This window comes from Sminthopsis crassicaudata, chromosome 2, assembly GCF_048593235.1.
Source record: "Sminthopsis crassicaudata isolate SCR6 chromosome 2, ASM4859323v1, whole genome shotgun sequence".
Taxonomy (NCBI): Eukaryota; Metazoa; Chordata; class Mammalia; order Dasyuromorphia; family Dasyuridae; genus Sminthopsis; species Sminthopsis crassicaudata.
Window position 1 is genome coordinate 389351040 of NC_133618.1, and position 14182 is coordinate 389365221.

The window sequence follows — 14182 nt, forward strand, 5'->3', positions numbered from 1 at the left end:
GAGGTATTTCTGGGTACTTTCAATTTATGGAATTGATTTGAAGCTATTAGCTGATGTATGAAATGAGAATTAGTGTGTCTTAGTGATGCACTAACTTAAATGCACTAACACTTTTTAGGTCAAAAGAGGATTCTTTGGTGCATAATTTATTCTACATAAATTTATAAATATGATGACAAGACTATCCACTGAGAAATCATGAGTTCAATTCACCCAGCATAGCAAGATTACCAATGGAATGGTATAGACTAGTAACTATGGGATGTGTGCTACTCATACCGCTATAAAATCAATCCAGAGATAAGGGGTTTTAATTATCTGTCTTATTATTTTAAAATTCTTTCTGGTATTTTGTTTCCTTATTATTTAGAGGGAATGAAGTTCAATTGTTTTGCCACTTACTCCTTAACTGTAACATGGAGAAAACGTGTATTTTCCTTCATTTGCTAAGGAAAAAATTTCTTCCAATAGCTCTTATGAAATTTCCCAATCAATATAGAATAATATCATAGCTCTGTCCTATCCATATCTTTGTTTTCATGATCATTTACTGACTGTGGATGAAAAATCTTGTTTCCTACGGTTTGCAAGTCATTGGCCTCCTCTTCCTTCAGATACAGACATGAGCTATTAAAGATACATCTGGTTTCACTCAGCATGTTATGCAGAGAGATATCCTGCATTAGGCATTGTCTATTGGTATGTAGACTTCTTGACAGAGTAACCAACTTAGGTTTTTGCTTTGTTTGGCTGTTATAGCTGATATAGCTCTTGCACATGAGTAACTTATGATTCATATAGTCAGTTTCAGTTAACACTAAAATTGGTAGCAATTTGGTAGTGTCTATATAGAATTGACTTTTAAATTGAGTGCCTCCATCCTCAGTTTTCAGATGTGCTCTGATAAAAAAGGGAATCATATATTGTATAAATTCATGTTTATATAACAAATATAATTGTGCATGCTTAATATGTATTTATACATAATACATGTATAAATGAATATATATCCATTTACACACACATATATAGTGTTTATATTTATAATATAAAATATAAAAAGACAAGGTACTTTATTAAATTTATCAAGACTGGGAAAACTGTAAGTTTATCTTTAAGGATTTGGGCCTGTGGGAGGAAAAAAAAAGAACAAAACTCCCTGACATTGAAAGGTGAAAAGAATTGTTGTTTCTCTGGGCCAGAAGAAGTGCTTTTTTGGCTCTGCAGGGTCACAGCTCTAGGCTCTAGGGAAGGGAAACAGTGAGTGAGAAGGAACTGCTGTGCTGGCAGGCTGTGCATCTCGCATTAAGCAGACCTAGCAGTTTCCAGTGGGTTGCAACTCATTAGATATATTTTAAAGCCATATTTGCCTGTTAATTTAATTTTAGTTTCCTAAGTGTTAGAGATACAAATGACTGTCTGTAGGGGGAAGAATTCTACACAGAATTATCACCTTATTTCAATCAACCAAAAGATTGATCTGTGTTAGCACTCTGAGTATCATGAATAGGATAGGTTTCATGCAGTTTTTTTCAAACACTTTATATCAATTATCAAGATACTACTTTATGAAATCTTCAGTAGAAGTCTCTTGGCTCCCACAATTATCAGTAGATTCCCATTAGAAAGGAAATAAAGATGCTGTACATAGTTTACTCTTTCAGAATGTATTTATTGCTTTATCATAAACTTTCATGATAAGTCTATTATGCATTACTCAGGGTGGATCTGTGGATTTATGAATGAGCTGATACATGACAATCAGTGATTCATATTTCCCTATGTCAAATAGTGAAAAGATTTAAAGATATGAGGGGTAGATCACAGAGGAAAAAGAATGTTTGGGGTTTTTTATTTGTTTCTGTTTATATTTTTCTGAAACTATAACTGAAGTTGCACATCTCCCAATATTTTACATGGATCACCCAAATGAATGTTCTAGAACTTTTCATTGTTAGTGACCTGTCGTTATTCATCTAAAGAACAAATTTCTAGACCAGGAGACAAATTTTCTTTTATTTATAAAAAATTAAACTTAGTTCAGGAGTCACTGTACAAGAACTAAATTGTTCTCCTAACAATGCTTACCAACCATTTGGAATATGATGAATCCTTTTTAACATAAAGTAATTAATAGACTTCATATTATAAGTAATTATATTATTAGTATTCATTGAATGAGTAAATTAACAATAATAAAATATACTATGAATTCAGTTTATTATAAAGTTATCTTATTAGCCTTGTAGAAGCCAGATATGTTTGGGAAAAAATATATATATATACATCTGCATATGTATGTATGCATATAATTGTGAGACATTTTTTTTTTTGCTAATCCAATAGAATAATTTATGAGGTGGACCTATTGAAATAACTTTTCAGTCTACTAGAGGCACAATGAACACAGGTTGAGTGTCTGGCTTAATGTTCAGTTGAAACCTAGCTTTTGGATTTTGATTTAAAAGTTCTAGTTTTAGATTCTGAGAATTGGAAGGTCATAGGTCATCTAGTTTAGTCTATATCTGAAATATGACCCTCTAAAGATTTCCAATGATGAGTCAATTTATTTTATTATCTTATATTTCCATTTTTTAGGAAATTTGCCTTTTTAAGTGAACAAAAAACTCTTGCCTCTTTATAACTTCTACCCATTATTTCTAGTTTTATCTTCTGGGTCTGAGCAAAACAAATCTGGTTCTTCCAAATAGAAAGATACTGTTCATGTTCCACCAATTTCCTCAAACTTTTCTTTTTTTCAGGCAATTTGTTCTCATTTTTTCAGATTATTCCTACATGACATGGTTTTGAATCCTTTTACTATTTAAAATCCCTTCTTCTGTAGTTATCCCAGTTTGTAAATGTTTTTTCTAAATCATGGAACTCAGAAATGGGTATACAATTTAATTTACCATTGAAAGCTGGTCTAGGTTTAGGTAAACCCATGTTTTTGATAGTTTTTTTCTTCTTTAAATTTCTCTAATGTATTAAGATTAAATCAATTGGTAGACAAATCATTTATTTTTTTTCTTTTTAAGATTTTATTACCTATCAACTATAATTGTTCTTTTTCATCCTAGTTCAGCTTATTGCTACAAATTCCTTCTTTGCCATGATCCTAGAAAATGAATGAAGGTCTGGGGAAGAATTTGTGGCTGATAAATTTTAGGGAATTCTGTCTAAAAAATCATCATAGAATATGGGTCATTGAGTAAGTACAGTTTGAGGATAGGCTGAGTCTTCAAGCAGGTTTGATATAAACAGTTTTGCTAAAATTAAGTTCTTCAGCAAAATGGGGTCAATGTGTCCAACCCAACAAACAAGTTATAGCAATTTCCATTACAAATGTGGCTCCCAATCTTGGAGAAATTGGCAGCATTTACTTAGCAGATGTCAGAATCTTTTTGGAAGGAAGGCTCCCACAGCTGACAAGCTAACACAAGTACTGCTGATGGGGAGGAGTGAGATGAAGATGATAATGATTAATAAGAGATATTTTGGTCACACGTTCAGATTTTTAAAATGCTTTACAAACATTTTATCCTTTGCTGTCAGGGAGAGCACTACTAGGAAATGTAGGATTCTTTATTTGTTCTTCACTGTACTCAAATCATAAAGCACATGAAAATTTTAATTGTCATATTTCAAAAATTCACATGGTAAAGATGAGACCATTTGCAGATTGTAATATTTTGAGAATCAGTTGCCTGGGAGGACAGATGACATTGGAGGACCTTGGGTAGGAAGAGCCCAGAGTTATAGTATCTCTATCTTGAGTTGGCAACTTAGCTGAATTTCTGATGTCCTGGATTTTCCATTTTCTACATAGAGATTAGAATCATTTTATCCTCCCTTGGAAATTATACAGATAAATGTTGATAAAATATTGGGAGTCTCTTAAATTTAAGGAACTCTAGAAAAATGAAGTATTTTTGTTAATGTCATAGTGTATGACAGTTTTGTGCTTACTAATTATGATAAGTGATAGAAAAGGAAGGTGCCAGATTTCAAGGTCAGTGATAGTTACATCTGAATATAACACATTTATCTTTTTTTCCCATAGCTTCATTGTCAGCCTGTTTTTCTGGTTTGTCTCTGGCACAGTATCAGGATAGTGATAAAAGGCTGAGCTTCTCCCAGTCTTTTGTGAACTGCTTCTAATCAGTCTGTGATTCTTAAGATTAAACCCTTATATAACCAAATTGTAGTCTTACCTCTTCTACTTAGAATTTCATGTTTATGGAGATGACATTGCCCAACACAAGCCCTTTATTAGTAAGAGGGGCTTATTCTAGAATTAAGCTACTTTTTGTTATATCTTAGTCTCCTTTGGAAATTGTTTCCTTTCTTTGTAAGGTGAAAATGCAGTTTAGAGAGTAGTAACGTAGTGAAGAAGTGAGAGAAAATAGAATCGAGCAAATATTCTTCTATAGAAAGGATTATCAAGCAGAGCAAGGCAAAGCTCTCTGGTCGGTCATTAATGGTTTATGTTTCATTCTTATTGATACCATTTTTTAATCAGCAGCTGAGGTTGTACCAGATGCTAATGCTATGACTGAGCACATCTACTCTCTGTGAAACCTGCTGCAGTCTGCAAGGTTTAATGGTGGATTGCAGTGTTCTGCAGTCCAGCCAGACCACAGAGCACTTGCTGCCCCCTGTTTCCATTGTACCTTGTGGAGAGCTGGTGTATATATGTTTTCATAGAGGGAGAGGAGTATTTTGACAGGTGACCATACTTTTTTATAATAATGAACGCTTCTATTCATGCTCAAGTGGAGATTCTCACCCATGCATTGTCCTCAGAGCTTCATTTGGCTTTGACCTTTGATTAACAAGGCACCAGCTTAAGTTTATTCTCAAAGTGTTGTTTAGATCCCATTTTCTTAAACTGTGGATTGTGACCTCATAGGGGGTCTTATAACTGAATGTGGGGTCATGAAATTAATATTTATTATCAGTAAGGGTTTGATTTATATACCTATTTTATATATCTCTATTCCAAGGTTAGGAAAAATTTCTCAAGTAGAAAAGGGTCAGCTCCTGATTTAGAAAATGACTTAGTTTTATAGATGCAAATGAAATTATTCAACAGGTAACCTCCAAGAATTTTTCTACATAAGATGCTAGAAAGTGTTCTGCAGAAAATTACACAAAGCTCAGCTTTGTGCTTTTTTACCAAAATAACAGAAACATTCCTTTTCTGTTTTTTGCAGCCAAAACAACCCAATCCCGACTGGCGTTACTCTGCCTCTCTGAGAGCTGGAATGCACAGGTATGTACTTTCCCTCCCACCTTTGGTTGAAATCTTTAATCATTAAATGAGTGTGACCTCAGTCAAGCTGAGACCTATTGAAGATGTTAGCTTAAAAAAGGTCAAAGTCTCCCACTGTCTGCAGGGCCATCTCTAGTTGAACTGATCTATATCTGACCACTGGATCCATATGGCTCTGGAGGGGAAAAGGGGACAGGGGATCTTGCACAATCATCCATCACTTAAATCCAATTTACTCTGTCATAGCATTACATTCCCCACACTCCCCAATGGTGTCATGATCCTCTTAAAGAATGAAGGACAAACAACAACTCTAACTCTTTCCTGCCCAATTAAAAAATATCTCTGCATGGCCTGGGCCATCTCAGTTGTCTTGACAGAAAAATGCAAATATATTCATCCCTTCCCATATTGAACTATCACTTTAAGGTCAGGGCTGCATTCTTGCCAAGAGCCAGATCATGAGAAAGCACATTGTAGTATCTCAAAGTATCCCTTTCTCTTAAAAGAATTCCTTCAAGTAGATTACCTAAAGGTATAGATTTTGAGCAAGCTTTAGAAAATGATTCCATGGGCTTCTGACTTTTAGGATCTGGGTGTTCCAACCTTCAATTAATCCTGAGACAAATCTATAGTGGATTCCCTAGCATAGAAATAAGTCAGTTTCAGCTCCTAAAGAATAATACTTTCTACACCCTCTCCCCTTTCTCAATTGTGATCTCTTCTTGTTCCTTCATCTTCCCAAATTGTAATTGCTCCTGAAGTTCTTAGCCATAGGAACATTAGGTGGTGAATACAATGATGTTATTCACCCTTTATTTTCATCACACATGGACCATTATTTGGCAGATAATTTAATTATTGACTTCATTATTCTTATAAATTCCTGTAGCCATTGTTATTGCTAAACAGGAAAAATAAATAAATAAAATGGGAATTTCCATATATTTTCTATCTCTCCAGAATTGCTCAACAGAAGGAAGGAATACTTTGTGACTGGATTGAGTCAAGAGCCATCATAGAGTGTTTGGAGTCCCAAATCCATACGGATCAAACATTATCCTAGAACAGGAACACCTCTTTAGGACCTAAATTAAACATCATTTTGTTCGTACTCCTTTGTCTTCTTGGCAGTAATTAATTAATTTAATTTTCAGAGCAGACCTACTATCAGGGCAATGGGAACAAGTTAAAAATTCATTAAATTGAAAGTACTTTAGAAGCCCGAAGGAAGAAAACCATAAGGCTAAGAAATCAATCATCACTGGTTAGAAAAAGACATCATCTTTAAAGAGTCCTTTGTTCTCTAGAGTCTGTACAAGTCCCTAAAATGCACACACTCACATTTGTCAACATATGTCCTAAAATGCTTCCTCACTTAGTTTTTTATCAACCAAGATGAATTTCCTTTGAAGTAAAAACTAATGTTAATCATTCTGCATAGTGTAATAATGCCAAATTAATGCAAATGTATGTTTAAAAAATTAAATGTTCTTAGACTCAAATGAACTCAAGTCTGTTGTGAGCCTAATCCTTGGCCAAAAGCAATCTGGAATTTGTGCTTTTCTTTTCTGACCACAGAGCCAATTAGGGTCACACTTCAGATAGATGAGGACAGTGTCAGACAGAAAGCTGGAAAGCATTCCTACTCTAAAATGAAGAGATAACTAGAAACTCTGCTGTGGACTCTAGAGTACTGGGGCACAGAGAGACTTCTCTCCAGTTTTTCATAGGCTGATATATATATGAAGAAAGGTTTTCTTTCTGCACCTAGATTTTAGGGTAGTAAGGTAAGAAAGATCCATAGTCTCCCATGGAATTTTCCCATTTCCATAGCATGGGAAGCAAGGAGATCAATAGTTTTGACTGGAGGGGCACAAAATATAAGAGAAATAATGAATCCTGAATTTATATAAAAATGCTGAAACCTCATTCCTTTTCTTTCCTTCTCTTAAGCCATAAAGCTAAATGTAATCTGAATCAAATTTTAGATAGCATACTGATGTGTATTATAAAGAGTGAAATGAAATTTCAATGAAGCATATTTTCAGAATTCCTGTTGATTCTTTATTGAATAATATATAGAATATGTATTGGAATAGTGATTTCTAAATTGGGTTATTTTCAGATGGGTACCTCCTTACTTGGGTCTTCTGTTTTGAAAAAAAACTTGTATGGATTCCTTTCTGGAAAGTTATCCTTGAAGAGAGGTGATGTTCTCTCTTTTATAAGAATAAGACATGCATTTTCAGCTACAGCTGATATATTGATTTGTTTTAATGAGCTAAAATTTTACAATAGGGAGGGTTTCTATATGTGGGTAGTACAAACACACAAAAAGAGGAAAAACATCAATGAAATCTTTTAAAAATTCACAGAAGAGAACAGGAGGTAATTCCAAAAGGATCAAAGATATTCAAAACGGGTTTGGCTAATATATTAAATGTAATATGTGCTTAATAAACTGCACATAATAGAAACTAACAATATCATATAACATCTCCTTTTCTGTGCTTCTTGTATATAAAAAATATAATAAAAAGATTTTACATTAAAAAATTGTCATTGGCCAAATATTACCTTAGCATAATTTTTCAGGATGATTTATAATAGGACAAGTTTAAGATTACCATTCTCTAACTAGACACAGGGCTGCTAAATAAAATATGGGCCACTAGAGACCTCTTGTCATTCTTGAAGAGATACTACTCTAATGGGATAGAAAAGGGAAAACTAGTAATTGTTTCTAAGCAATTTGGTGGCTGTACCATCCCACTCATCTGGAACTTAACATATTAATATTGAACTTAGTGTGGACATTGATAAAACCCACTATGGCTGAAAATCCTGAGCTCAATAGATCCACCAGTCTCAGCCTCCCAGTAGCTATAATTATAGGTATGTTCTACCATGGCCAGGTTTAGTATTTTCTTTTTAACAGGATAAATGTGTCATATGGCATTAATGAAATTTCTGTAAAGATAATGTTTTTATCAAATGAAACTCTGGCAAAGATGCTATAAAAGTAGATAAATCAGTCCTGATTCTGCATTCCATGCAGAATAGTTGCATGACAATTGCTTTAGCATGAGCATGAGAAGAACCTAATGCTTCCCCAATGCTTTCTATATGTAGAGAAGGATCTTGAGAGTTATCTAAATATTGTATGTGTTATATATTTCCTCAGCTCTGTGCACCTGGAAGAAGCCGGCATTTTGCGGGCAGGGCCAGGAGGCCCTGATCAGCAATGGCCAACTGTGTCCAGTGCAACACCTGGTGAGCTGCTGGTTTTTCTCCTTTCTTGGGTTGTGGGGAGTGTGGAGATGATTCTATTTTGGGAGAGGAAGGAACGTGATTGTAGCTCTTTTTTCTACAGCAAGGTTTCTTAACCTGAGGTCCATGATTTTGTTTTAAAAATTTTTTTAGAACTATATTTCGTTAGTTTCTTTGTAATCCTATGTGATTTTATTTTATGCATTTAAAAACTTTATCCTGAGAAGGGGTTCATAAGCTTTACTAGAGTGCTAAAGGGGTCAATGATACAAAAATGGATATGTAGCTCTATGGAGACCATTTTTCCTAGTATTACTGCTAAGGACTGGTTTTTTTAGTCTTCCATTAGTCTTCTTTTGGGATCAACTCTGTGGTCCTAACTGTTATGCATAGTAATCTAGCCTACATACTTAGGGTTCAGTCTACTGTGGGGTTCAAATTGTCTCATTGAAGAAATGAGTTGCAATAATGTGTCCCCCATGCTTTCTGTTAGAGCAATGACATCACTTTATTTTCAGGATGATTGAAGAGAATTAGAGGGACAAACTGGGGATCACTGAATAGAGGAAAGTTAATTAGCCTTTATCAGGGACAGGTTCTGTGACCTTGGTTTCACAAGCTTGTTCTCTAACCTACTGCTAATCATCCACAGAATGAGAATTAAATCCTTTCAGTGATTTATAATCTCAGGAATGGCAGCACTGAGGGTGGTCAAGGAGAAATGATGGAACCAAAATTCTAAGTTTAGTTTAAAATAGTCATCCTCCTATGCCAGACTTTCTTTCTATCCTGAAAATTATTTTCAAGAAAAGATTTCTGCAAGAAGTCTGGAAATAAATACTTTGCTATTTCAAATGCAAAGAATTGGAGGAAAGGAAAAATTCGAACATTAAAAATTATCAAGATGATGTAAGTGTGCATATGAAATATTCTTTCCAAAAATAAACAAGTACTTTTCGAAATACTATCAGGCTATGAAAGTGAGAGACATAGCCAAGTCACCATCTCCTCTGGCAGCTTTGAAGCTTTTGTTGATTATAATTGCATCAGCCTGCATTCCCCATTTATGAATACTGCACAATTCAACTAAAAGTCACATTTGAAAAATAAAAAAGCACAACCCAGGGCAATTCATTAGAGTGACAATACTGCCAGATGGCAAGAGGAAAAATGAAAAGTTATTCATTGACAAATCAGCTAACACAAACATTCATGTTAGAATAGATAAGCCAAATGAAAGAAGTATGTGACTCCCAAAGAGTTGGGGGGTAGAGGGTGAGGAGGAGAGCAGTGGAAGACTAAGAAAGAAAAAAATGGTAGCTCTGTCTTTAAAATTCTAAATTTTTAATTACGAGCAAGTGTCAAATTCATCTCATGTCAAGATTTTCCTTGGTTGTTCTTGGAGAAGTATTATAGATCAGTCTTCTTAAGGAACCAAACTTGGAACCCTAACAAAGCCTTGCAAGATTACCTCTGAAAGGTTGCTTTCCCTTTTTATTTCCCTAACAATTGACTATACAAGAATAAAAAGAGGACAAACTTAAGGCAGATTAATATATATTCATAATAAAGATATACTAGACCTACAATTGATCATGTAAACTATGCCCCAGATCATGAAGTCCTTGAGATCAGTAATCAGTTTTTTGCCTTTCTTTGCATCCCTATCATATTGGGGAGTGATTTGAACACAGAGGATGCTTAATAAATGAATTTTGACTAGCCCAGAATCAAAGCTCTGTATTTACATGGACTGATTTCAATTTGGGGAGAGCCATGCTGAGTGTACTCACTTTCTGACTCAAAACTATGCCCAGGGTTTTCCCTGAGAACAAAGAATCTGGCTCATGTCTGATTCTCCACAACAAAGTAAAAAAGTTTTCATTTCCAGGAAGTATTTCAGGTAAGTAAAATAGAAAATACTACACAGGCTTTATTCATCCTAACAAAATGTAAAAGACTAACACTTGAGTCCACAAATAGTCAAGGTGAATCTTCCTTCTATAGTGAGCCTCCACCTTCTGAAATGCTGGTACAGATTTCTAGTGCAGAATTAGAGTCAAGAAACCCTCCCCTCTAATGAGAACAAATTTTTCTTAGGGATATACATACTTCTCTTGAGTGCTCATGTCTATACACAATAATTCTCTTTTCCCAGACTTACAGGATCCATATGACTTATAGTACCAGGGAAAGACAATGCCTATGTCTACATTTCCATACTGTGACTCTGTCCTCTGCTGTTCCTTAGCTTCACCTCTTGCTTGACTAGGATTTCTCTTGCCAGATCCTAGAAACTTGGCCTGGGAATTTTTCCAGTGGTCTGGGAATTCCTGTACCACACATGGTTTTCTACAGTAATAGTACCTTGGAGAGGTCTTGACTGTCTTCTGAGAAACTGAGTCTGTGTATGTCAAAGTGTGTTTTAAAGGTTGAGTCTAAGAGTTCAAGTCTACAAGTGAGCTGAGTTCAATTAATAGCTAGTATTTTAATGTTTGCAAAGTGTTTTGGAATCATTATCTCATTTAAAACTCACAGTAACCCTGGGAGATAGGTGTTGTTATTATCCCCATTTTATAGATGAGGAAGATGAGGCAGACTTTCCCAGGGCCACAAAGCTAAGAGGGGTCTGAGACTGGATTTGAATTCAAGTCTTCCTGATTCTGTGTCCCAAACAACTAAACACCTTCAATATACTCTTAATGGGGCAAACTAGAACAAAGCAAGGAATTCACTAGGGATAAAAGAGTTAATCTTATCAGAGGAAATCTCATACCTCATAAAGAAGTGCCACAGACTCTTGCAATCATGCAGTACTTTAAAGACTCCTTATAAAGGGAGATCTTGTTACCAGAGAGGACTCAAGACAATATCTGGGTGCACTTACTACAATTCTTTAATATTTATTTGTCTTAAGCCCTTTTTCAGATTTGTAAGGGTCAATAAAACTTTTTTTGGGGGGGGGAAGGGAGAGAACCTAGATAGGAAGTAATCTCTCTCTGTGTCTTAATGACAGACAGTAACTTACTTATTTTCTGATTTAGGTACATCCTTTATACATGTATGGCTATCTCAGAATAGATACTCAGCCAAATAGCTTCAGAAACTTTCTTTATGTCCATCTGTGTCTACTAGGCAGTGGCACTAGAAGGATATATTAAATGTTTTCTGAAAATTAGTCTGGGTAAATACAAAATACTGTTTCCTGACTCAAATGGATTTAGGTATTTTTTCAGACCCTTTGTCTGGCTTAGCAAGCTGGGATGAAATTGGAATTCATTGAAGTTTGCTTCTAACATATCTTTCCAGGTGTCTGAGCCCCAATACCCTTTCTCATGCCTTGCCTAGAGTAACTCATTAGTGCAGTTATCTCTAATATGTGTAACAGCTGTGGCAGAAGAGACACTGAGCATCCTTTGGATGCAATCATATAGCCACATGTTTCCTGATGTTGTTTTTCCTCCATTGATTAATTCTGTTTGCTTTGTCACTAAACTGCTCATTTAATTTCACAGTCCACAAAAGCCTTAGCTGTGAGTGCTTCACTCTGGAGGGATCAATTGGGACATCATGAGGTGATGTTTTCAGAGAATGAACAAGTCAGGCATTAAATAAGCAAATCCTGGGTTTCTGGCTCCTGTCTCCAGCTGGGCATCTGGCTCAACAGATTTGGACCCAGGTTTCTCTAGAGGGGATCAGGGAGAGTAAAAAAATTAGCCAAATATTGATTGCAATAGAATGTAGTTAAACAAGATCTGATTTTTGCTTGGAGTGGGGAAGGAGGAATGTAGCTTCAAAGAGTCAATGATATAAATTCCAATTGCCTTTGAGTTTCCTAAATCGGGTTTAAGAAAAGCCTTGTTGTTGAGTACCTCCAGGCAAATCTTAAAGGTTATAAAAAGTCTTCTGAGAAAGAATGGGCTCAGTCTCTGGGGTGAAGGAAGCTTCTACTTTCTCTGATTATATTTCGTAGGTGGTTTTTTGTTTTTTGGTTTTGTTTTGGTTTTTTTTGCATTTGAATTGTTTCAAATAGTAAACATGGATTATGTATAGATAATGTGGATTATCTTCCTTAAAAGCAGCTCCTTGGGAAGAAAGACTGGGAAGCCTTGAGCATTTTTCAGTGTGTCCATGGGAAAAACAAGAATATATGATATCTTTTTTAGATAAATTATATATAGTCTATAGGGTTAGTCCCCAGGAACCCATTGGACTGAGCAGTGAAAGGATAATGTAACCTAGACATGCTGCAGAAATGCACAATCATAGATATAAGAACTGAAAGGTACTTTGGAAGGCATAGCCCTTCACTTTGCAGATGAGGAAACAGGCCCAAATTGCTTAAGTGACTTGTTTAAGGTCCTTCATGATAAATGTAGGATATATGGTAGAATATCCCATGGTGTTCAGTTGAAGGCTCCCTTTAGATGAAACCATTCTAGATCACTAGTGACAATTTATTTAGAATAGAAGGAATAGAAGTTCATCCTTTGTCCAAAATTTGCTGAATTTTTAATTTTATTTTTTAGTCATTGGTGTGGGTCTCATCTGAACAGGCTTGAAATAAAGATTCCTTTAAAATCTATAATAATAATAATAATAATAATAATAACTTTACATGCTAGTTAGCTTTCTTTTCACTTATCATTTATTTGCCTCTGTGTGAGGTGAGGTAGATTTTGAGTCTTGATTTCCTGATAGGTTCTGTGATTTGACTGTAACTTAGGAATCCTGACAGAGCTATATCTGTGGAGACAAGTTTAGGATGACTTGAGCTTCTAAATATTCCATGAAAAGGGATTGTTGTAGATCATCCGCTTCATTGTTCATAAGGTCTTGCAAAATCAATTTTTTTATTTGCATTGTTTAGTACCTCCTCAGTCTCATATCTGAAGATTAACCTGGTAATGACAGAGGAGAGAAACAAAACAAAATAAAATCAAACCCATTTTAGGTTGCTTATGGGATTTGGGTTTTTTCTTGTGTCCTGGATTCTAAGTTTCTGTAAGCTTCTACTGAAGGGATAGTCTGTTTCATAGAAAAGTACTTACTTGCCTCTTCATTCTATAATAAATGAGGTCCTATATGGAAGTTACAAAGTTCATTTACTCAGCCTAGCCTCCACAACCTAATAAATGAAGCTTAGCTTACTTTTGAAAAAAAAAAATAACAGCAACAATAATCATTTGTTAAGATGTCAGGGGACATCTAGGTGGCATAGTGGAAAGATTCATTTTCTTAAATTCAAATTTTGTCTTAGACATTTACCAGTTGTTTAATCCTGAACAAGTAATTTAACCTGGTTTGCCTCAGTTTCTTTATCTGTAAAATGAGATGGAGAAGGAAATGGTAAATCACTCTAGTATCTTTGACAAGAAAATCCCAACTGAGGTCATGAAGGGTCAGACACAACTGAAATGCCTCAACAACTAAAAAATGTGTGCAGAAACCTATGCTAGATACCGAGAAGAAGAGGTATGGATACAACATTTAGATAAGAAATGTCTCTTCTTTCATGATGTTCACAGCCTCATATGGGAATAGAATACTAATATATAAAACTCAAATAATACAATTATATGATAACTACAATAGCAGTTTGTAGGGATAGCTAGATGGGGAAGTGGATAGAGT

At 35.0% G+C, this 14182-nt stretch overlaps 1 protein-coding gene across 12 annotated transcripts in view; it reads left to right on the forward strand.

Annotated features, from left to right (window-relative positions):
- LOC141556808 (protocadherin alpha-C2) overlaps window positions 1-14182 on the forward strand; it is a 182175-nt gene that overhangs the window by 140664 nt on the left and 27329 nt on the right. For 11 of the 12 annotated variants that reach the window (XM_074291599.1, XM_074291595.1, XM_074291605.1 and 8 more), the window contains exons 2-3: window positions 5217-5275; window positions 8463-8551. In XM_074291599.1, the coding sequence (XP_074147700.1) occupies window positions 5217-5275; window positions 8463-8551 (148 nt within the window). Of the gene's footprint in view, window positions 1-5216; window positions 5276-6238; window positions 8416-8462; window positions 8552-14182 lie in introns of those variants that run through there. The other variant, XM_074291606.1, reaches the window with a different exon arrangement.